The sequence below is a fragment of the Etheostoma spectabile genome, chromosome 12 (genome assembly GCF_008692095.1).
Source record: "Etheostoma spectabile isolate EspeVRDwgs_2016 chromosome 12, UIUC_Espe_1.0, whole genome shotgun sequence".
Classification (NCBI taxonomy): domain Eukaryota; kingdom Metazoa; phylum Chordata; class Actinopteri; order Perciformes; family Percidae; genus Etheostoma; species Etheostoma spectabile.
In genome coordinates, this window is record NC_045744.1 from 19,355,482 (window position 1) to 19,378,730 (window position 23,249).

The 23,249-nt window shown below is 40.6% G+C and overlaps 1 protein-coding gene and 1 long non-coding RNA gene across 18 annotated transcripts in view; one reads left to right on the forward strand and one right to left on the reverse strand.

The window, feature by feature from the left end:
* Positions 1-23,249, forward strand: part of LOC116698939 (catenin delta-2) — a 177,783-nt gene that overhangs the window by 69,898 nt on the left and 84,636 nt on the right. For 9 of the 17 annotated variants that reach the window (XM_032531201.1, XM_032531215.1, XM_032531202.1 and 6 more), the window contains 2 exons: positions 12,022-12,056; positions 15,861-15,977. In XM_032531201.1, the coding sequence (XP_032387092.1) occupies positions 12,022-12,056; positions 15,861-15,977 (152 nt within the window). Of the gene's footprint in view, positions 1-12,021; positions 12,057-15,851; positions 15,978-23,249 lie in introns of all 17 variants that reach the window. The other 8 variants (XM_032531198.1, XM_032531203.1, XM_032531199.1 and 5 more) reach the window with 1 other exon arrangement.
* LOC116698941 (uncharacterized) lies at positions 14,837-20,039 on the reverse strand. Its single transcript, XR_004334327.1, has 3 exons — positions 20,027-20,039; positions 16,533-16,537; positions 14,837-14,992 (listed from the first exon to the last, which is right to left on the reverse strand). It is a non-coding gene; the product is annotated as an uncharacterized LOC116698941 (long non-coding RNA).

Consider the following 23,249-nt stretch of genomic DNA (forward strand, 5'->3'; position numbering starts at 1 on the left):
AAAGTAATTGTTTTGAATGCTTAATTAATTCAACTTGACTGAGAAAGAATGGAGTACAAACTATACTATTTACTACATTTATACTGTATATAATATATATGTATAGGTTGCAGAACTGAACATAGGTTACTTTCATTTGAGCACTTGAAGCTAGCAAATATCAACTGAATGACGTATTGCTTGTGTGGCTTACAGCCAAGCCATTAGCTATAGTTCCTGCTCCCACTGGGATCAGCCTGTGAATTATGGGTTGCTTTGAAGTCATTTCAGTTTGCGATACTGCCTGTCTTGTGTTGCATTTTTCCTGGAGCTATACTGACAGGCAAACTGCTGTCACTCTCATTGTAGGAAAGAAGAAGTTGTGATATGTAGACCCTACTTTCTGCATGAAAATGACTTCTTGTGAGTGTGAGCAAATGTTATACTTACACATCAGGTCTGGTTGTCAGAAACGAGCCTTTTGTTCACGTTCAAGTTCTTTATTCTTACCATGTGCGCAACAATTCGAAAGAACCAGTTATTGGCAATGAACAACTTTAGGCCTCAGACACTCTTCAACAATGCTCATTAAATATCTATAAAAAAAGAAAATCTGAGACATAAACTAAGATTAAGACACCGTAGGCTGAGGAGTCGAGTATTTTGTCTGTAATAAAGTTATCCGCATATTTTCCGATCTGTACCAATGCACCCTGGCACATGTGCGGTAATTTCAATGCACATAACTGAAAGTTTGCTTCTTAAAAGAGAGAGCCTGTTAGCAACGTGTAGCTTCAAGATGGCTGACACTCGACTCCCACTGGCTAGTGACAGTCCTACCCCCTCTGGGCGGGTTGAAAAAATGCAGCACTAGCTGGCTGTAGTTCATAGCCTCTGGACAAAAAGGCCTCCAATGACGCTAAATGGCGATTTTTGCGTCATCAGAGGCTTTTTTTTCCAGACACAGAACACAGAGAAATCTAGTCTCAGGGGGACACGAGGGAGGGAAGCACGGTCATTCGAAAATACTACCGGGTTTCTACTGATACAAAGCTTAATGCTAATCTGTGAAGTATTCCTTTAAAGTTCATTAAAATATATTCACAACTTAACTATTTATATCCAAACCAAAACTATGGGAGTCTGGAGGTCTGGCCAAAAAGAGTAAAAGAAGGGAAGAAGCCTGAGCCAATCCATCAAGGGTCGTCGGACCCAGAACCTGAGTTTTCTCTTGTACGACTATTTTGCAGCGGCTCCGTGTGGAGTTTAGCGCCAGTCGTGATGATTCTGATTGGTTTAACGAAATGGAAGGTCTGGCAAAGCAAGACTAGCTTGTGTTGTACTTCTACCTCCAACACTGACCCAAATACTTTTTTAAGAAGAATCAATAGATACCGTCATCCAGTTCGGTAACACCTAACAAAGGCTTAAATTAAAAAAAACTGCATCAGAAGGCAACATTTCAAACCCTGAACCCTCTATCTCACTGACTCTGAGCTCTTCGACCAAAAATCTTCCAAAGGTGACTGTGAAAGTCATAGAATAGGATTTACATAATTAATAATAATTAATAATTTTCATATTCTTATTACCATAGGGTGAGCCCAATACGCTTGTGTTATGTATTCAGTTTTTTTCCTTTAATTTTTTTACCCTGTGTCAATCTGAAATGCACAGCATCACAATAACCCACCGTCTACCTTGTCTGGTATGACAAATGAATTTTAGTATCCGAGTTGTCTGGGCAGACATCAGAAAGAGGAGGAATCACTCCCTAAATGCATGGTGCCAAGCAGCAGTGATTGATGGTCAAAGAACTGAAGAGAATGAGAAGAGAACGAAGCATGTCTACTTTTCTTTGCTATGCTAATTTAGACTTTATTTAGATGACTATAAGCTTTCCAAAAGGCAGCATTGGTAGTTGGGATCAGAGTGTGAATCAAATAGTGTGTGATGGGAATAAAGCTGCAAGAGGTTGACCCATAATTGATGAAATGTATGCATACTATAAGATCTGCACTTTGTTTGGGTTTGAGTTGTTTTTTAATGTAAAGTCTGGAAACTGCTTGTGAGTAAATTAACAACCACACTCTGGCTTTAGGTTGGGACTCTAAATTAATGTTTACACAAGCTGTGTCATTGTTTCATGGTTTCCAAGAGCTAAAAAGGCCTTTGCTTTCCTTTCTTTTCTTTTTTTTTTCGCCCTTTATGGGTGGCTCTATTATCTAACAGCGATGTCTACAGGGCTGGCTATTGTGGTCAAAACAGATAAAAGATAATGTGCAGGGCATAGAAATAGATGGATTATATGGACTGGGTTCAAAATGTGTTTATTGGGTAGATAAAATGACAGGATTTTCATTTCTATCTCTGGCATTCAGTCTTTTAAGCCTCCCTCATTGGATTTAGCCGAGCACTCCCTCTCTGTGTGAGAGTCTGACTCTTCTCTTCTGTGTTTCCCCCTTTCTTTCTCTCATGTGTTATCCCTCTCTCTCTGTATTATATTCCCGCTTTCTTTTTCTACCTCTATTGTTCTCCCTCTCCCTATGTGTGTATCACATTCCTTCTCTCCGTCTCTCCCTCTTCTCTCGTTTTCTTTTCATCAGTCCCTTAATGCAGCAGAGCAGTCAGTTACATGAGGTGGTCAGAGAGCAGCTTGTTATCTGTGTTTCTCTAGGAATAACACCAAATAGCCAAAGTGTGCTCTTTAAAGCAGCTGCAAATATCAGGTCAGAATGTACAACAGAAGTTGATCATTATTTGATATTACAGAGCATTACGCTTCCAATCTGTTCTTGTATCTAACTGAAAGTAACGGCTTCAACTTTGTAAAATTGTGCTTTGTATCTAAAATTGTTATAACTGGGCTCAAGTATTGCACTAGAAAGCTTTTACCTAATTTGAATTATAGCTCAAATAGTCCCTTTATCTTGACATGTATATTCCCGCTTGTTGTAAAGATTTGTATTATAGGCCTAAAATGGCAGAGGCCAACGTGTCACGCAGCCTAATGGAACCAATTTCTAGTTAAGTAGCATCAGGTTTTTATTTTAGACACCTTTGCTTGGTGGAGCTCCAGGAACTCTGGCAGTTCCGCTACACTGAATGTCTTTCTTTTCACATTGTGATTATAAGCTTTTAGGTGATTATCTTGGGGTCATATATCATATTGGGGTATTTGTATTAGGTGAGCCATTACACGTTACCTTAATAGATGTATTTGTAGCCTTAGTTCTCCAAAGGCTGTGCTGCTTTCTGTCTTTTTCTGTTGTTTCTAAGAATATACAGCCACCAAGCAGTTTGTCTGTTCGTCAGTAGGATTAAGGAAACTACTGGCCTGATTTCCATTAACTTGGTGGAAGGGTGTAGCATGGGCCAAGGAGGACTCATTACATTTTGGATCCATATCACGGGGCAGATACACATATTATTTTTCAGTTTTGTTTATGTTCCGAGATAGGCCATAGCCTTTACAGAGGTCTGGGCTCTCTGAATGCCTTTTTGATCATTCGTTACTTGAGTTTCATTGTTGGCCCTTAACATATGTGTATACGGTATATAATAAGTACATTTATATGCTGCTGGTCTAATTTATTTAGTAGAAATCTTGTCTTCTACCAATGTGCCAATGTTGTTTTCTTTCACAATCAGATTAGTAATATGTTTGCATGCTGTGCAGAAGTCATAAGGAAGAGGTTTTGGGAAGGAGTTGGGTGAACAGAACATCAGCGACCATGGTTTGTCTCATGGGTCCATTGTGGACCAGTAGGTTTCTGGACACTTGCTTTAGGACCGTGAGGGAAATTTAAGATTTTGTGAAAATCATACATCTCTCTATGGGCAATTATAGTTTAGATTTATGGTTATTGGTCTAGTCTGTTCTGCATTTTCCCAAACTAACTCTTCACCACTTTCTCTAAAGGGTTTTGGTGCGGTTGTTTAGTTCCAAGTATGATTGCTATGTTCAAATCTGCTAATACAAATCACACCAACCAGAATCCGATTCAACTTGAACAGTACAGGTTTGAAAATGACCTAAAAGTAGCTGGAGGCATTTTGAGATATTGCAGCATTGTTGCAGAGTTTTGTATCAAGCAACATTGTCTTTAATGAGGGATTGTGTTATACAGGATAACAGAGACTGAGTACTTAACTATTAGATAGCAATGACAGTGTTTTGTAATTCATTAATGACATCTACAAGCCTCGCAGTATTATTTTCTTTTAGCTTTGAACGTTCAAACACAAAACCCAGTGTTGATCCCTCTGCGTTCATGAGCTGTTTTGTATACACACAACCTAAGCCACACTTACATCCGCACAAACATTGCACACAGCATTATATCATTAGTGGTGATGAAGTGCCATGCCATGGCTTGACCTGCAGCAGGCGAGTTGATCACGCTGTCAATTAGTTCACTCTCGGGCCACTAATTATACTGTCACATCCTATTGATGCACCATAGGGATTCGGCTGGAAAAAACACAAACTCTCTGTGTTTCCTGGGCCAAGAGGTCAACGAGCTTGTTCAGATACTGAGGTCTGATTAGATGTACCTGGTGGCCAGGAAGAGGAGGACTGCTTGTGTGGGCAGAATGAAGGGGGGAGAGAAAGAATAGCAGAAGAAGAAGGCTGCAGCTCAGGTGGTAGTCTAAATCTGCATTTTGGAGAACCCCAATATGCTCATCCTAAAGTAACAAAACATCAAACGATCATGACAGATTGCAAATTGGGGAGTCAGTCAGTACAAGAAGTTGGTCCAGATTGGAAAATCTTTACAACTGTTGCATGGATTCCACAAAATTCTGTACAAACATTTATTGTCCCTAGAGGATGAATCCCACTGTCTTTGGTGATCTTGTGACCTTTATTCTGGCAGTATACCAGGGGGTTGACATTTCTAGTTTTAAGTGAAACAATCCAACAACGATTGGATAGATTTCCATGACATTTTGTAAAGACATCCCTGGTGCTCACAGGAGGAATCTTGAGGATTTGAGCTGTTTTCTCATATGAACTCCTGACAATGTCAGAAAAATCTGATCCTGACATTGTCGTCCTTTCACACATGTAGCACACAACAGTAGATTGTCCGTGTCAGAGGCGTTATCACTGACTGGAAATACTCTGTCCAGACAAAGTGAGGGGGTGGTGCTTGGGTATAGCTGGCAGGAGACAAGACATGACACAGATTACACCCCAGTTTCTTAATTTGGTCATAAACTATCAAGTCGCTTGAAATGCCGTCGTTAGACATATTTGTTTGCATTGGCATTACACAGACTTTGTACTAGGAAACTGGCAAAGTAAAGTTTGTTTAATGTCCGGTCTAACTGATTCGGACATTTGCATCCTCGTATACAGCTGCTCTGGGTAATGTCTAGATAATTTAATGGTCGCAGTGCATGTTTGAAAAGGGCTTGGTTGATCCCCTGACTTTTCATCCAGCGTTACTATGAGGATGACATTTGTAGTTCTCGGTACACACACTCCTGTCCCTGTCATGATGAATTTGAATAATTTTGGATATCCTTTGACGTTTCCTCTAGACCAGTGGTTCTTAACCTTGTTGGAGGTACTGACCCCCACCAGTTTCATATGCGCATTCACCGAACCCTTCTGATGATGGCCAAGCGGGGCGTATCATCACGAATCCCATGAGTCGGGTGTGTGTCTTGACCTCCGCCGAACCCCTGAGACTGACTCACCAAACCCCTGGGGTTTGATCGAACCCAGGTTAAGAACCACTGCTCTAGACCCTTATGAGGTCAACATTTTCATTCATCCCATACTTTGGTTTATGACCAAAAACTTATGAAAGTAATGACATTCCCATCCCACCCTAAACTAAGATGGTGAACATGGTATCATACCTGCTATACCTCAGCATTGTAATTGTGAGGCTGTTAGCATGCTGATGTTTAGTTCATGTCATCAAAACAAGACAAATACAGGTTTCCAGACCATGGCTATAGATTCTTATAGTTTCTAGATAGTCTTTGTTACTTGAAACATTACTAAATCAATTATTTGAATGTCTGTTGGTGATTAATGTTTTACATAAATGATCAATCGACTAATTGCTTTGACACTAAAGGCTGCGCTTATAGAGCTGAATGGAGAAAATAAAAATCCGGTTGTCTCTTTGTACCGAGGGAACTAACTCTGATTTGAATTCACGATCCAATCCCACTGTTAGGTTGAAGCTAGTTTTGCTATAATGTAGTCTAGTTTAGGAAATTCTCTTCCAAGATATTGTGTTATGTCCCGATTCTCTTCTCTTCTGCTCACCTCTCCTCCGTCATTATGTAGTTTTCTCTAGTCTGTTCTGGTCTGTTTTGATCTCCTTAATATTGCGAGCACATTCCTATATTTCCCCCCAGCTCAGACAGAAATATGAAACCCTCTGCACTGTTTTATCTTCCAGCATCAGCCTGTGTTGATATAACCACTTGATGATAACACCGCTTGGCCTCTTTCCTCAGAGTTTCCAACAGGGTTTCTACGTGAGCGTTCAGCTTTCATTTAGTTTTACCTACATCACGTCCTGGGCATTGGTAAATAAGAAACATTCCCCTTTACTCCAGCATTTTCAATAGTTCTGAGGCAACAGCAAATTTTGGAAAAGAGTGCGAGGACCAGTTTGTCCTGCCCTTTAAGAAAACATTGACTCAGCCTCTGTCATCAGTACTTGCTGTCTGAATCCAGACTAGTGATAATAATCCTTATCATATTTCCCCATCCAAGGTGTGTGTCTGATATAAACACACTCCATCCTCCAAGACACCAGTTTCAGTCTCCCTCTGCTCCCTTGCTTTGTGTGATGCATTTGCCTCCTTTATGTAGCAAACGCGCTGGGTTGTACAGCGTGTGTGTGTGTGCGTGTGTGCGTGAATGTGCATGCGTGCATGTGTCGGGTGTATTATATGATATAATAACGCCTGATGAATGAGGAGTCTGCATTGCTGATAGAGGGTTCCCATTAGCATGTAGTGCTTGGCTCCCCCTCACAATCCGTCACACACCACATACACACAGAATGGAGCTAATCAATGGGATGATTTAAAAGCATCTGTTCTGTGTCCGCAGGGAGTGAATAGCATCCATCGCTAGGTTTAGCTATAGAGGCTTTGAGTTACACATATTGAGGATTTCATACCAAAATGCTTATTATTTTAAAACATGCAGCAATGATTATATTTTTTAACATACACACACATTATTTTTGATGAAAAAATGTCTCTCTGGTTCCAGTGTTAAAGCTACAGTAAGCTAACCGGCTGCTTCTAGCTTCATATATAGCATACAAACATGAGAGTAGTATCAATTTTCTCATCTAAGTCTTTAGATAATCTGGTATAAGATATTAATAATAATACCGGTAGACTTGCAGACAGCAGCAGGTTTTTATTGTAGCATACCAGCATTTAAGGCTGCATTAATCTTTGCTTACATGGATTCATATTGAACGTATTACTAAGACTTGACAGGGTTAACTGACTGTTAACTGGCTATTATCTTTTTTAGAAACTCGTTTTTTACAACCGTGCAATCCCTGCAGCCGAAAAAAAATCATGCGGATGTGGATAGCGGTAAATACTATTGAACATATGTCAGAGAATCTCCAACTGGAGGAAACACCCTGACTAACAATGAACAACTTGTGGTTGGACTGGAAGGATGCCATTTCCTTCCCCTTCTCTCAAATATAAAAAAATATTGGCTGTGAAAAGTTCTGTTCCACAGCATAGATTAATATCTTACTACACCCTTGACGTCTTCTGTACACTGTTTCCTTGCTTCATATTCCTGTCCTTAAAAGAGAGCGATTGTGACTGTAAAAGCTGGCCTCTCTCAGCTTTGTAGCGGTCATTACAGATCATCAGATGTCTCTGTTATCTCCCACCTTAGGAACATAGTAAGCAGTGTATCAAAGTGTAAAACTGCAGCAAATGGCAGCAATCCAAGAAGATAATTATGCACAGTAGCACAATCGATTTTACTTACAAAAAGTTGGCAATATCTAATACAGTTTGTTAATGAGTGTTTTAATCTAAAAATGTTATACTGTCAGTTGACAGTTATTGACAGTTAAGGCACTTATTGAGTAATTTAGAAACTCAAAGACTTTTTTAATGCGTGTTGCAGGTGCCTCAGTCATAGGCCCGCTTGTCTTGCATTGCCAGACCTTCCTCCACAGCGCTGCGGAGGAGGGTCTGGCTAGTCCACACAGCATTCTGGGATGGGAGAAAAATGTGCTCTGGTTTATTGACATTTATGTAAGCCAATCACAATCGTCTTGGGCGGCGCTTAGCCCCCGACACAATGACAGTGCCTCTGTAAAATAACCTCAGGACGGAACTTGTTTTGATGGAACATGTGTAAATTCAAAGGTTGTTTTATTGGACAGATAGTCTAGCAGGAGCATCCGGCAGAATCTTCAGCTGCACCTGAACAATCCCGAAAGTAAAACGTTGTTGGTATAGACTATAGGCTCGCTGTAAGTAAAAGTACGCAGCTTGGGGATAAGTCAACATTTTCTACAAACCATTTGTAGGTTGTTTATTTCTACCCACTAATACGACCCATAGGAGCGTTTGAATAACTTAACGCCTGTACCGGTGGCCAGAAATACAACCCACAGGAGCGTTTGCCGTGCTTGTGACTAAAAGTAGCAGTTGTGGTTTAAAACACACGGTTATCGTTGTGAAACGGTTGCAGTTTTGTTAGGTCTAGGCACAATAACTACTTGGTTATGTTTTGAAAAAGATTGTGGTTTGGGTTTAAAAGACTACTATTACTTCACTTCCAGTTACACACATGGCGCAGAACGTGACGTAGTTCCGTTTGTTCTGTAAAGTAAAAAAAACTTGCCGTTTACTTTTATTTTCAATCGGGACACAAACCCCAGTGTCCTGGGTGAACGTCCTGTGTCATAATAAGCTGGCCTCCATGTCCTGAATTTGGCGATCTTATAATCCATGCTTTGCTTCTGTCATAATTACTAAGGCTACTAGAGGACAGCGTCGCCTTACAATAACATGTAAATATGGGTCTTAATTGCATATTGTAAAATAACTTATGTGCAAGTGTTTTGGGGTAAGACAGTCTCCGATCTAGTCGAGCGGTTTATTGGGTATTTCAAACTCTGCCATCGTTGCAGTTGGCTGCCGACTATGGGTTTGAGGTAGAAGGGCAAGGCATGAATGGCTTAAACTTCGATGAAGCTCTCAGGGGACTAAAGGGCACTTTACATATATGAAGGAAGAACAAACACACACAAAAAGTGTTTGCCGGGATAACAGTATTAACTCCATGAGTCCATGGGCCTTGGTAAACAGGAGGGTTTTCAGGAGTGTTTTTGAAGGTGTATATAGATAGATACAGCACTATGAATTTGAAGTTCCAAACGGTGGGCTACTGCCACACCAAAAGCTCTGTCACCAAAGTCTGCAGGTTGGTGAGCGGACCCGGGTCCAAGGACGGGGTGTAGGGGTGGAGGAGGTCTGATCAGTTCTGGGGGGCACGTGCACATGGAAAGCAAGAAATGACAGTATTGTGGGTGCAGTGTATGAGGCTATCATACCTTTTTCTACCTGTGTAAAAAAAAAAAGAAAAAAAAAAGAGCACAGGCAGGTAGACCCAGAAATGGCCCTATCCTTGAGTATAAAAAACTTACCAGCACTAGACTCAAATATGCCAGCCGCTACATTGGTTATCATGAAGAGACTGTGAGAGCAAACACAATGGCTGAAAAATGTATGGGTAGTGATGTAATTGGCTTCTGGGAGGAGGTGAGAGCTCTGAACAAGACCAGTACATTGCTTCTGTGTGCCATAGAGGGGGTGACTGGAGGTGATAATATAGCTGAAATGTGGAGGCATCACTACTCTGCCTTATTTAACTGTGTTAAAAGTGACATCTACAAAGTGGCAAATATTTTCAACAGTAATCCATAGATAATCACCTCCAGTGAAGTCTGCCAGGCTGTAGCACAGCTATCTGATAAGAAAGCAAGTGGGTCAGACCACATCACAGCAGAGCACCTTAAGTTTGCTAGCCCAAAGATGGCAGTGCTGCTTGCCATTTGCTTTTCTGGATTGATGACACATGGACTGCTACCTAAAATACGTTGTCTGTTGCTCTTGTGCCAGTACTTTAGATATTACACTAGCTAGGGCTATTGGCCTATAATTATCCGAACTCCCAACATTGCCTACTTTGTCCTTGATGACAGACTTCACATAAAGGACAAAGCTGACAATGTTGGGAGTTTGGATAATTAGCCCTAGCCAGTGTAATATCTAAAGTACTGGTAAGGATTTTGCTTGACCGTCTACGTCCTTATATTGGTTCCACTGACAAATTATTTGGCTTCAAACCTAAGTTCGGTACAGATTTGTGTATCTATGCCTTGAAGGAGGCAACACAGGGGTACATAAGGTAGAATTCATCTATGCTAGTTGGGTTTATTGATACTTCTAAGGCCTTTGACAGAGTCAATCATTATAAGCTATTTGAAAAATTGAGCCAGCTGTTAGGGGCACCCTCAATTTTATTATAAGAATCCTTGCTTACTGGTATACCAACCAGAGTATGCAGGTTAAATGGAGTAATACAGTCTCTGCATCCTTTTGGGTAAGTAATGGGGTATGTCAGGGATGAGATATGCAACCAATTGACAAGATGCAAAACTGGCTGTATGATTGGTAACACCTTGGTTAATCATTTCATGTATGCTGATGATCTGGCCATTTTCTTCCCCAGCAGTGCTGGTTTTCAGCAGCTCTGTATATCTGCTCTGAATATGGGGTGAAATATGATGTGTTGTATAATGCCAAAAAGAGTGCTGTCTTAATATGTAGGACAAAAGTGGACAAAGATCCTATGGGCACATTATATGCCCAAGCTAACATGCAGCTAAGAAAATTCCACATGTGCACGGATGATGTCAAAGTTAACCTGTTTGAAGCATATTGCGCTCCTTTGTATACTGCTCCCTTATGGACTAAGTTTAAAAAGGCAAGCATGCAGAAGCTTAAGGTTGCTTATAATGACGGTATGAGGATACAGCTCAACAAACCCAGGTGCTCTAGAGCAAAATGACCTGTTTTGTAATGCAGGGGTCAGCACCTTCCAGGCATTATTGAGGAGGCTGACCTAAAAATTCATTTGTTGCCTTAACGTCTCCCAGAAGAGCATTGTAGTGCTGCTGGCAAATCCTCGGTTTAGTGCCATACGGCGCCAATCATTACTATGGAAACACTGGTATCAGTGTCTTTCCTAGGACAGCAGTACTGTGGTTTTTTTGTTGTTATTTCTCTGTCTATGTTTATCTTTGACTTTTTTAATGTATGTTGTATGTCATGTCTGTGTCTTCTGAAAGGACCTTGAGTCTGGCAATAAAGTTGATGATGATTATCCAATAGAAGTTAAAAACGATCATTAGTTTAAGTACCTTGGAGGCTGGGATCTATGTTTTTCTTTTAATGCCAAATTTGCGTAAAAAGAGTATGTAATGATTGCCCCAAGCAAGGTTAAATTAAACGGCACAATTTTAAAGGGGAGTTTTGTGACTCAGAGCCTGTATAGCAAAAGAGAATATGGGTGTTAACTAAGTGTCATGATTTTTTTGTGGAACACTATTCCATTATATAAACTTTAAAAAAGCAGCCTTGTTGGTAGCTTGACAACAATATATTTTGGAGCGTATCTTACTGGTTTTGATTAAGGTCACTATACCAAACCTTCAGCTGATGGTTGGACATGAAAAAAACGGCAAACCGAGATGTAAGGTTTTCACCAAATGATGTACAGTACAGTTATATAAAACTTACCAAAATGAGTGTTTTCCACTGTTCCTGTTATTATAATACTGTAAAGCAGATTTTTATTGGAAAACAAAAAGGTTTCTAGCATGTGAGGCTGATGGAAATGCTGGTACAGTGTGAAATTGCCCTGCAAGTGCACCAACAAAAGTTATTGTAAAATGTAGTTTTTTATATTTCTAACCCTGTTTGCTTTCTGTTTGTCTCTTGCAGCTCAACAGAAGAGAAATTCCGCTGGAACAACCAAGGTAATATTTCCTTTCAAATCGTACATTTTGTCTGGTAATCTATTGTTTGCTTTCCAGCATTGCACACTGCTGACTGTGTTTTATTATATTGGTAGCCATTGTTAAAAAAAAAAAAATCCCCCATCATGCGCTTACAGTATATTGATGCAATCCTGTACAAGAACAATGGTGGCTGCAGCCGTTCAAATGCTCAATCAAACTCCCTCTCTGCACTGAAAGTAATGGAAAAACAACTCTAACAAAAATAATCCCCTGTCTCTCAAACCTCCTCTCCGGCTCTGACAGCTGAGTATAGGTCAAACAGCATTTGCAAATTATTGTCATTATTTAGTTTAACCTATGTGGAGAGCCAGATGGGAAGCGTTTTCCATAAAGGCAAAAACCAGCATCAGGGATTGGGAATTTAAAAAGGCAAATTATGACACCTCTCTGGGCTTGACAACTTGTATTACACCCTTTTAGTTAAAAATACCACCCATACATGACACTTAGGTCTCTGTCTTCCTCTTTGTTATTTATGTAGAGATGTAAAGGGTGTTGAGAGTAGACTGATTGTGAGTGCAGGGTTGGCGACCTTTGACAACAAACTGGTGACTGGTCAATATGTTTTATACAACGCTGAAGGCTTTTGCTGTCCATCTGCTGCACTGAAGCCCGACCACTCTGCCTCAGAGAGACTACATTTACTCTGTCACAAAAAAGGAAAACCCCTCCCTCGCTCCAATCAGACCTTTTGATCTTGTCATCACTCACAAATCATTAAATACCCATCAATTCTGGATCAAGCAGGTTTACAAATGCGTTTCGGCTTGTTTATGTGTGAGGGTGAGAGTAAATCCAACGTAATGCCGCAGACAGCACTGGAAATCTCCCACCGACAGCACCGACATCATCCGCCTGCAATTGCGTCAGTCAAAGTCAACGAAATCAGCCTCCTAAATCCACTCAAAAGGCCTTTCTCTGTCTCTCTCTTTCTCTCTCCCCCTAAGAGATTAATGTTGCTCCTTAGACTCATTTATAAGTTTTATCCTCCTTGGCAGCCCTCTGTAACTTGAAGACGCTGGGCATGTTATCAGCCTCGCTCTGACAGACAAACGGCCTGGTATCTAAGTAGAGGATGGCGCCCCTTAGACCATGATCCCGCCAGATTTGTTGCTGGATTATCAGTTAGGTTTTTACCCTTGACCCGAAGGTTTATCCTTCCACATTACTCTGCGATGAGACATGAGTGAGGCTACTTCTTTCATTCTTAATCAGCGGCTGAATGAGAATGAATTGCATTTTGATGGGTGAGATGTGGAAGGATGAGCAAAAGCATGGCTGTGTGGTTATCAGCGTTGCCCTGGCAGGATTACCTATCCAGACTGTCTGGAGGCTCCAAACACCCAGGTTTACAGTGTCAGTTGGTTTGTGGTGACTTAGTCTCGCTTTGCCAGACCCTCCTCCAAAGCGTGCTAATGGCGGGGCTGGCTACTCCACATAGCATTCAGGGATGGGAGAAAAACGTGCTCTGGTTTATTGTTATTTCTTTAAAACAATCAGAATCGACAGGGGCGTCGCTGGGCGTCGCACAGAGCCGCTGATTAATAGCGGTGCAAGAGAAAACTGAGATTGGATGGATAGTCTAGCTAGCTGTCTCAATTTTTAAAGACATGCATCCGGCGGACTTTCCTGCAGCACCAAGCAATCCCGGAAGTGGAATGTCAAAGTTAATTGACTAAGTTTAAATTTGTTTGAGAATATGTGCTACAAAGTCACAACTAAAGTAAAGGTTAAGGTAAAGTTCAAAGGTCCAATGTGTAGGAATTTCTCCCTAGCGTTAAGATCATATATCGCAATCAACTCTTTTGCGCCACGCAGTTCCAAGTACGTATTATAGCTACAGAAGCTTTCACGCTTCAAAAAGCCAGTCTCTTGCTCTTTTATATACACTTTTTCTTTTTCTGGGTGAAGAAGAAGAGGTGTGGTCTTCCATGTTTCCTTCTTCAAACTTGCCAGGGCCGGGAAGCGATGATAGCTGTCGGTACACGATCCGTCCTGCCTGCACGATCCGTTCTGCGCATGTGCAATATGTTAGCGCACGCGCAGATGATAATCATGATGTACGAGGATTTACCAGGGATTTACGGCACTGCACGATCTGTTCCACAGTAGCGGTCTGCTGTTAGCCTCCACCGGAAAGCTAACGACGTTAGTTTAGCTAACAGCTAATTCGGCCAACTGCTAGCTGACAGCTTGATTCAGCCTAAAATAACGTTACCCAAACTAAACAGTGGGGAAAGCAGCTACAGCTAAATTAAGACTTTACGGTAATAATAAAGACGAGTATTGAGTTATTGTATTTTAAATGAGCACAAGTAAAGTAGAACTGATGTAACAGCTGTCACATATTTAAACGGTTGTTTTCATTCATTCAGTCATTTCACATGCTTTCCCAACCATAGACATATATATGTTTATGGTCTCAGCTAGTGGTTAGCCGAATTAGCTGTTAGCTAAACTAACGTTAGCTTTCCGGTGGAGGCGAACAGACTTTCTTTAACTGCCTATGTGAACAGATCGTGCAGTGTCGTAAATACGCGTTCATCATGATATCATATGCGCGAACATCTTGCACATGCGCAGAACGGATTGTGCTGGCAGGACGGATTGTGTACCGACAATAGCCATTAGCAGATTAGTAGCACCTGTGAGTTTATCATGTGACAGCTAAAGGCAGAGCAGTAGTCCATTACCGGCTAATGTATTTCAAGATGGCGCATGAATATGGAACATCTACCACAGTTCATACAAATGAAAATGTAAAATATCAAGCCAATAGGAATACTTGGAATTGATGGTGGTGGTAAATATTCATGAAAAAGGACAAGTTTGTGAACGGTCATCATCAATTTTGACAATGAACAACTAAACATGTTACATACTGGACCTTTAAACTGCAGATTATCAACTGTGTTAAAATATAGTTTTTAACTCTTTGAAGTTTTTTCCCACACTCTAATTGCATACTTACGGCACTGTCACTTCAAGCCTTAGCTAGCATGCCATATATTTTTGTCAAAATAAGTTAGGCTACATAGAAATGCCAGTGGTACTATCCAATTTCCAGTTATATTATGGGACAGTTTAAAAGTTATAAGCAACTTGAAATGATTTGGATTGTTTTGCTTGCATGTCTACATATTTTCAAAACAAAATATTGGTCGGAAAGTCTCAGTGTTCCAAGGTTTAAATAACCATGTGGATTAGAAATTCTGGGCTTTAGTTCTGTTAAACAATGTCCATTGTCGGTCACTTCTTTTTTTGTAGTATATCAAAATATATTTCTTTAGCTTAAATGTTATTTTGGTGAGTCTGCACTATGAAATGTCATGCTTAGTTGGGCACAGTTCTCATGTGCATTGTGACCATCAATGCAGAGAGTTATCACTTGATTCTTTGATACTTAAAACATATCCAAAGATGATGATGATGATTATGACACTATAGTGACTTTCTATGATTTCTGAATGGATTTAGGATGTTTATTGCCGGTGGACATCGGAGATGCTGGTTCAAACAGTATGTGCACGATGTGTGTTCCCATTTGACTCAGTTGTTATGAATTATTATTATGTATTTTGGGACGAATTGTGTCATTTAGGTTCAAATGGTTAAGATCTTTATTATTTCTATAAATTATTCCAGCCATGAGTGGTGGTTTAAGTCATATGCCGCCGTGTAGAAGTATAAAAGTGGCAAAATAAACTGTGTTTTATTTTCAACTCATGTTTTTTTTTTCCTATTTGGATTGTCCCCATGTAGATGGACAGAAGGACATAGAGGAGGAGCTGACGACAGGCCTGGAGCTGGTGGACTCTTGCATCCGATCGCTCCAGGAATCCGGCATCTTGGACTCACAGGACACTTCTACGGGAGACAGTAAGGCCGATGTTATGATTTAGAAGGTTCTCCTTCTTTGGGGTGACCTCTAGCTCACCGAGTAAGAGCATGCGCCCCATGTGGGCTGAGTCCTTTACAGCGGGGCAGGTTCAAATCCGACCTGCGGCCCTTTGCAGCGTGTCATCCCCCATCTCTTTCCTGTCTGTCCACTGTCACTATCAAATAAAGTAAAAAAGCCCCAAAAAGTAATCTTAAGAAAAGGTTTTCTTTAAAGCAGAATGACAGAAACACATTTCCTGATAGTTTTCTTTACTGAGACAGCTGAGAAGGATAGCTTAGAAGAGAGTTGGTGAAACGCAATCAAAGACCAGCAGGGATGGTTATTCTGCAGAGCTGGAATCTGCAGGTTTTTTGGTTGATTAACTGATTGAAGGTGTGTGAATATACCAAGAAAATGCTGCTCACAAAGCCAGCCTGTATTTTAACACTAGTGAGTAATGCTGCATTGAAAAGAACGTGTTCTGTCCTTCCTTGAATGAATACGAAAAAGAACACTATTGAATCCCTTTTTAGATTTAATCAAGCCTCAAGCACTTGCTCTAATTAGCATGTTCTACCTAAAGGCTGAACAAGAGCTTGTCTTTCATTAGATTTCATCACATTTTCCAAAAGTGCACTTGACAAAATGACATATTTTCTAGTAGGATAAGCGTGGTGGTCCACAAAATCTAAACAATTTGTGTGTCCAGTTTGAATTTCGCCTTTCATTGGATTTTCTTTTGATGAAATATAATTTTCTGTGGGTTACACACCTTTTCTTTGTCTGTTAACCCATGATGAATAAGTATGCTAATGCTAACTACTTAAGTTTGTAACACAAACGCACTTTAAATCTTTAAGAAGATCCTGTTTTTCTGTGCTCCACCAAATTTTTTCCCAGGTTCTGGCTGCCAGACATTGGGAGTGAACCACAACAATAAAGTTGATTGCCCTAAAACCAAAACAATAAGCTGAAAGACAAAATAGTTATTTGACAAAATGGTCTCTTTCTAGATAGATGGTCTAAATTTCATAAGAAAATGACTATATACGCAAGGTATTTAACTTGTGTCACATAACGTACAAAACATACATAAGTAAAGTACTTATTTCAACCCAAACCCTCCTCTATTCCTAAACCTAATCAAGTAGATTTGCTGCCTGAACCAAATTGTTAAGAGGTCATGGTGGTTTCATGTATTTCTGTAAGAAAAGGTCGGTGACAGGCTATGTTAAGATTGTTTCACAGGTGTTGTATTGGTGTTTTAGTTTCAAAGTGCAAAGCAATTGTTTACAGGAGCTCTCAGTGAGATCCTGCACAAATGTTTTTTTCATTTGGTCCCAGGGATGATACCCATGTCTCTTGTATAGGCGACCCCATGGGAGAGAGCTAGCTGTCAGGAGACATGCAGAGTCATGTCAGTAGTTTGATATGCTAATCCATCCTTGCTGAGGTGTCAGCTGGCCTGCTGTTCACAGTGCAGGGGGGGGGGGGCACACACACACATACACGTACACACATACGCATGCAAGTATACAGCACAGGCACATAAAGCCATAAATGGGCACACATAGACAGGCATGCATATAAGTTAGGAATCATCATCAGGCATGAAGAAAACATGTAGGCATGTACAAAGTGTGCATGCATAGGATGTTTATGCACACATCCTTTCATTGCTACACACACACACACACACACACACACACACGCATGCATGCATGTAAAACTAGGAATAGTCATTTTGTTTGACTTTCTGATTTTTAAATAACAGTTATGTAACAACCACCTGACTAGTCAGACACAAGAACAAACGTGCAAGCAAGAGACAGACTGAGAGAGACAAAAAAAAGCAAGAAATGAACACATTGGCAAAAAGGAGAGAGAGACCAAAATAATGTTGCTTTAAATGACTCTTTGTTAAACCCCTTCACCAAAATTGTAATGTCTATATATACAGTATATCTGAAAAAAAAAAAAAAAACTAAACTCTGGTCTGTCCTCCCATGAAATGAACAACCCTTTCTTTATGGAGTCGCTTTTTGAGATGAATATTCAAGTAAAGACAACCAGGCTGTAAACCATACGTTATTCCTCAGAGCAGCTGAGCTCTCATCCCGCCCGTAGCAGCAGCAGTCAGGGCGCCGCCAGCGGGTTCGGCAGCTCCACTACCCCGCAGTGAGCTAGTGGGATCAGCGACCTGCTCACCCACCGACTCGTGCCGTACATGACGGTCAGGAAGACGTTTTGGCGGGGGGGGGGGGAACTGATCAGAAATGTAACGAAATGGTGTAGAAATGTAGTGAAGTAGGAAGTATAGATAATTGCTGCAAAATGTAACAAAGTAAAAATTCTCGATTCTACTTAAGGAGAGTACATTTACATACAGTATCAAAGTATTTGTGACTCACGTTACATTCCACCACTGGTGATGACCATGGCGGTGGTGGCACATAATGTGTTATCATTACATGCTGGCACCATGAAAACAATGCAAATGGGAAGTCTATTAGTATTGTTTGTTGTGGTGAATACACGTATTCCATAGTTTAACACAGCCCTGTCTGAAAGTCATCTAGAAAGGAGGTTGTTCTTGTCCCATGTGAAACAAAAAGTAAACGTTGACGTAAAAATGTAAGGTAACTTAACCTACGTAACATACTAAACTTACAAACGTAATGTACCAAAGAATAATGTATTCTTAAACCAAAGTAGGTTAGTTGCATAAACCAAATGTTTTTTATGGTTCTGGCACATCATTTTAACGATTACATGCTGGCGCCAGGTCATGGTCATTTCACATATTTCTGTGAGATTAAGTTGGTTACAGGCTATGTTTACCCTTGTGTTTTCCTCGGGTCGAATTTGACCCGTTTTCAACGTTTTTTTATTAAAGAAAAATGGGTTTCTTTCAACAAAATTGCCCAAAAATAAAATGGATGGACAAATTCTTCAGGTAAAATCAGTGATTACTTTCATTAAATGGTGTTTTGTTCAGTTTTAATAGCATTTAAAAAAAAAAAGGTTATGTTTTAATGGTTTCAAAACAATATTTTGACTATCCATTTAACATCTTCTGATCTTAACTAATAGTCCAAATAATTTACAATTTCTGTTTTTTTTTAACTCTTTTTACCCATAAATGAGGTTTGTTGACCATAAATTCCAAGAATAGGTAGAGCACTTTTGTAACAAGTTTGTGTTAGTGTTGCATTTAAGTGACAAAAAGCATTGAAAGCATCGGGGAAAAAAACTATTTTCCATCAATTTTCAATTTCCACCCGGGAGGAGAATACATTCATAGTCGATGGGATACCCACCAGGTCTGGATTTCTTGCGGAACGGCTGTGGCCATGACTGCCAGCTTCACGTATCCTTGTGCGATATAACAGGATGTAGTTTCTATAAACAGAACCACAAAACCTCTGACCCGTTGACTTCAGGCCTGTCTACGCCTATTTTATGACATTTTCAAGGTGGAGTGCAGGGAAATATGATTCGCCGTGAGCAAGGTGTATTTCATTTTGAAAATGAACCGAATGTTTTATTTTGTTTTCTTCATGTCCCGCACAATTTGTTCTGTGTTAAATTCCTGCGGAGCTCTCTGGCATCCGGCAAAAAGAGAAGCTCTGTGTATCTGATTGGGAGGGCTGCGGATCGCCGCAGCTGGGACAGAGTCGGGACGCAGCCGTTACGCAGTCAGCGAAAATACACACGTTGGCTTTAATGGAAACCTAATGACTCATCAGACGTTCCGCAGTTGGTGGAAATCAGGAGCAACATCAGTAGGCTATAAGCTGTGGATGATTTGTACATTATGATCCAAGGAAAATATATGAAACCATTTGAAAGATCGCTTTAATGTTAATTAAAGTGATTGAGCTGCGGAATATATATTATATATATACATAGAAGTTCATGTTTAAAAACATTTTAGAGGATACAAAATGAGTCAGCTGGAAAGATTAAAAAGTCAACCAGAGAGTGTTTTTTACTAACTCATGGAGTTAACATTAGTCTAATTAGCTATTAGCATGAAAAGAAGCACATACAATGAGATACATACATGTGTGTGCATGTGTGTGTATGTGTGTGTGTGTGTGTTCAAGACTGCACATGCCTCCAATGGGTATCTAAACATAGACGACTGATTAAATATTAAAATGTGTCAATAGAGAACGCTGGTCATGATGCAGGATAAAATCTAGTCGTGCGTGTGTGCGTGTGTGTGTGTGTGTGTGTGTGTACATAAGGAAGATTAAAGAGGAGATTAATGAGCCTGAGCAGGTCCATCAGTGTCAGACCCTCTGCAACTACATGCATGCAGGTGTATGCAGATGTGGCGTGTATCACAATGGTGATGAGTGACTGAGACATGGGGGTGTGTTCACTCTACTCTAAAACAATATTAAGTACATAGACAGAGACCCTTTTATAGCACTCCATTTACTTCCTTCTACTACACCCCTACCTCTTCCTTATGCACACACACACACACACACACACACACACACACACACACACACACACATCCACATATATCCACACTCATCCCCTTACTCTTTCACCTCAGATGGATTCAGCGGAGCCTTCAGTGTTTCTGCCATCTGAGTGATAATGTATTTATGAGGCCCTTTACTTCCCTAAAGGCTCCACTACCCACATAAAACACTCCTAAAGTGGCAAACAAAAAATGTGGACAATATTCCCTGGCTTTGCACACACATCTGGGTTTGTGTGCATGTGTGCGAGAGTGTGTGAATCCATCTGAAACAAGGGCAGAGTACAAATTCTTCCATTGCATTATCATTTTGTATGCCTATGTGTGCATATATGTGTGTACTCACCCAAGACAAGCCTATATTGGACATGGAGGCCTTGATCTAGTAAACTCTCTCAGCACTCTTAGCTTAATATCACATTTTAATAATGCACAATCACCAGCTGCACTGCCTACAGGAGCCATTCACTTTACTTTTAAGTGACTTTTCACTTTAGTCAAGCCTTATTTTTCCAATGGGCTTATCCAGAGTGACTCCCTTTGCCGTTAGCTGCTGACTTTATCTCTCCCATGCAGTTTATATTGACCGCTGGCAAGCTATGATTTCTCAGTCTCTTCTGTTTATTCATCACAAACAAGGAAAGTGTCTGCTTGTGTCATGCGCTGTTCTTGCTTTGTTTCTTAGACCGCTGGCAAAAAAAGTGACATCAGAGGAGATTAAAGGGATAGCCACTGTTGATGGAGGACAGCTCAAGAACTCCTTTGAGAGTACAAATACTGAGCGCTAGGAATGTATAGGTCTATTTACAGCTGATATAATGTAGCAAGGTTATTCTCTAGTGCATTGAGTTGTTTGACAGAAAGGCAGCGGCTCGATGTCATTCTTGTGTTACTGCAAAAAACTGCTACCCGGAGACGACATGTTTGTAGGAACATTTGGGTAAAAATGGGTTTTATTTCTGTCATTAAAGTTGTTAATGAGGCACATCAGATTTCAATAAGAGGACCGTCCTCCTCAACTGATTCAACTGATGCTGATAGGATTGGCCAGCTGGACTCTGGCCGACTGATCTTTGGTAGATTTTGGATGAAAACCTAAATGTGAAAGTAACAGAGTAAAAGAGTAAAAGAGTTGTGGTAATGGAAAACGGCTCCACTGAGAGGTGTTACACAGCAGTGTATCAGTGATTCTCACAATTTAATTTTAACTACTAGCTGACGGATGACATTCCAAAAGTGTAGAAGATGTGTAATGAGCCAGGGACCAAGCTCAGTCATTGGCATAGTTTCCCAAAATGAGAAAAAGAAACATGATAAATGTATCAACTTATCAACAAGTCCCCCAAACCATACGACGAAATAAGCCGTTTGTTGTTCCTACCCACGATCCACAGGAGCGTCTTATAAATCAGCGCTACTTGCGGTGGCAGGAAATCTAGACCTCCTGTCTAAACCAGAGAATGTATTGGTTGCGGTTCGAACTGTCACATGGTTGCTTAGTTACGTATTAGTCCAGCTTTGCCAGACCTTCCTCCCCAACGTCTGGCTAGTCCACACAGCATTACGAGATGGGAGAAAAACATGCTATGCTTATTGGCATTTCTTTAAACCAATCACAGTCGTCATGGGTGGCGCTAAGCACCGGTCAGAGCCCCGTTGCCGCTGCAAGCCTCGGGAAGGAACTTGTTTTGGTGGACACTGTGTACTTTAAAAAGCTGTTTTAGTCGTGCAACAGAAAACTCTGATTTGACAGATATTCTAGCTAGCTGTCTGGATTTACCCTGCAGAGTTCTGAGGAGCAGCTAACTGTAATCCTCATAAATCAACCAGTGTTGAAAATGCCAGCCCAAAGGAAGCCCAAGGCAACGGATATCTAAATCTATCTCTCCGGCCTAAATGAGCGAAATCCGGTGGATTTTCCGGTGGCAACAGAGCAATCCCGGAAGTGGAACGTCAAGGATATAGACTGAATAAAATCTGACATTTAGACACAGCAAGTATGTTGGCTTTCTCTAATTATGACCCTCCGGTTCTCTGTTCCCTCAAAGGTCAACACTGTCACTGTCAAGTCTTTGTCTTTATCTCTGAAAGCTTTGTGCTGATCACTTTGCCTTTCCAAGCAAAATAAGTCAATGCAATGCTTCCATTGAAAAAAAATTATTTGTTCTCAGACATTTTATTGTCAAAAATACTGGTGTGACGTAAGAAATTTGAAGCAGCTCTGCTCAAAGAACCAGAAATACACCTGCACCAGTTCTCCAAAGATACTGTACATGGGTTGTTTAAAGCTATAGTTTGACATTTTTGAAGTTCAAACTATTCCTTTACCTAACTGCCATAATCACATATAAAGGCACATGTTACGCTCTTGACAGAGACCTGATTATTTCAGTACATCGATGAGTGACTTTGTGTATTATTAGCCTCATTCTAACACATTGATGCCACTGCTCCTCCTCCTTACACAGAGAAATATGGAGTGGAGAAAGAGAAAGACGGGTAATAGAGAGCAATAAGGAAGTGATAGAGGCAGAGAGATTGAAAAGGAAAGAGACAGAGTGTGTTTTAAATGGAGGTCAGGAACAGAGTGAGATTTAAGGGTCACAGAGCATGAGAGGCAAAGAGTGGAGAGAGGCCACAATAACACGGTGGATAAAAGCAAATGGGTGTCTTCTAATATCTTATTCTATTCCAGCTTTTAGCTTCTCTTTCTTCTCCTCATTTCAAGGGCTGTTGCAAATCTAGGCCGTAATATGTGTGGTAATACACA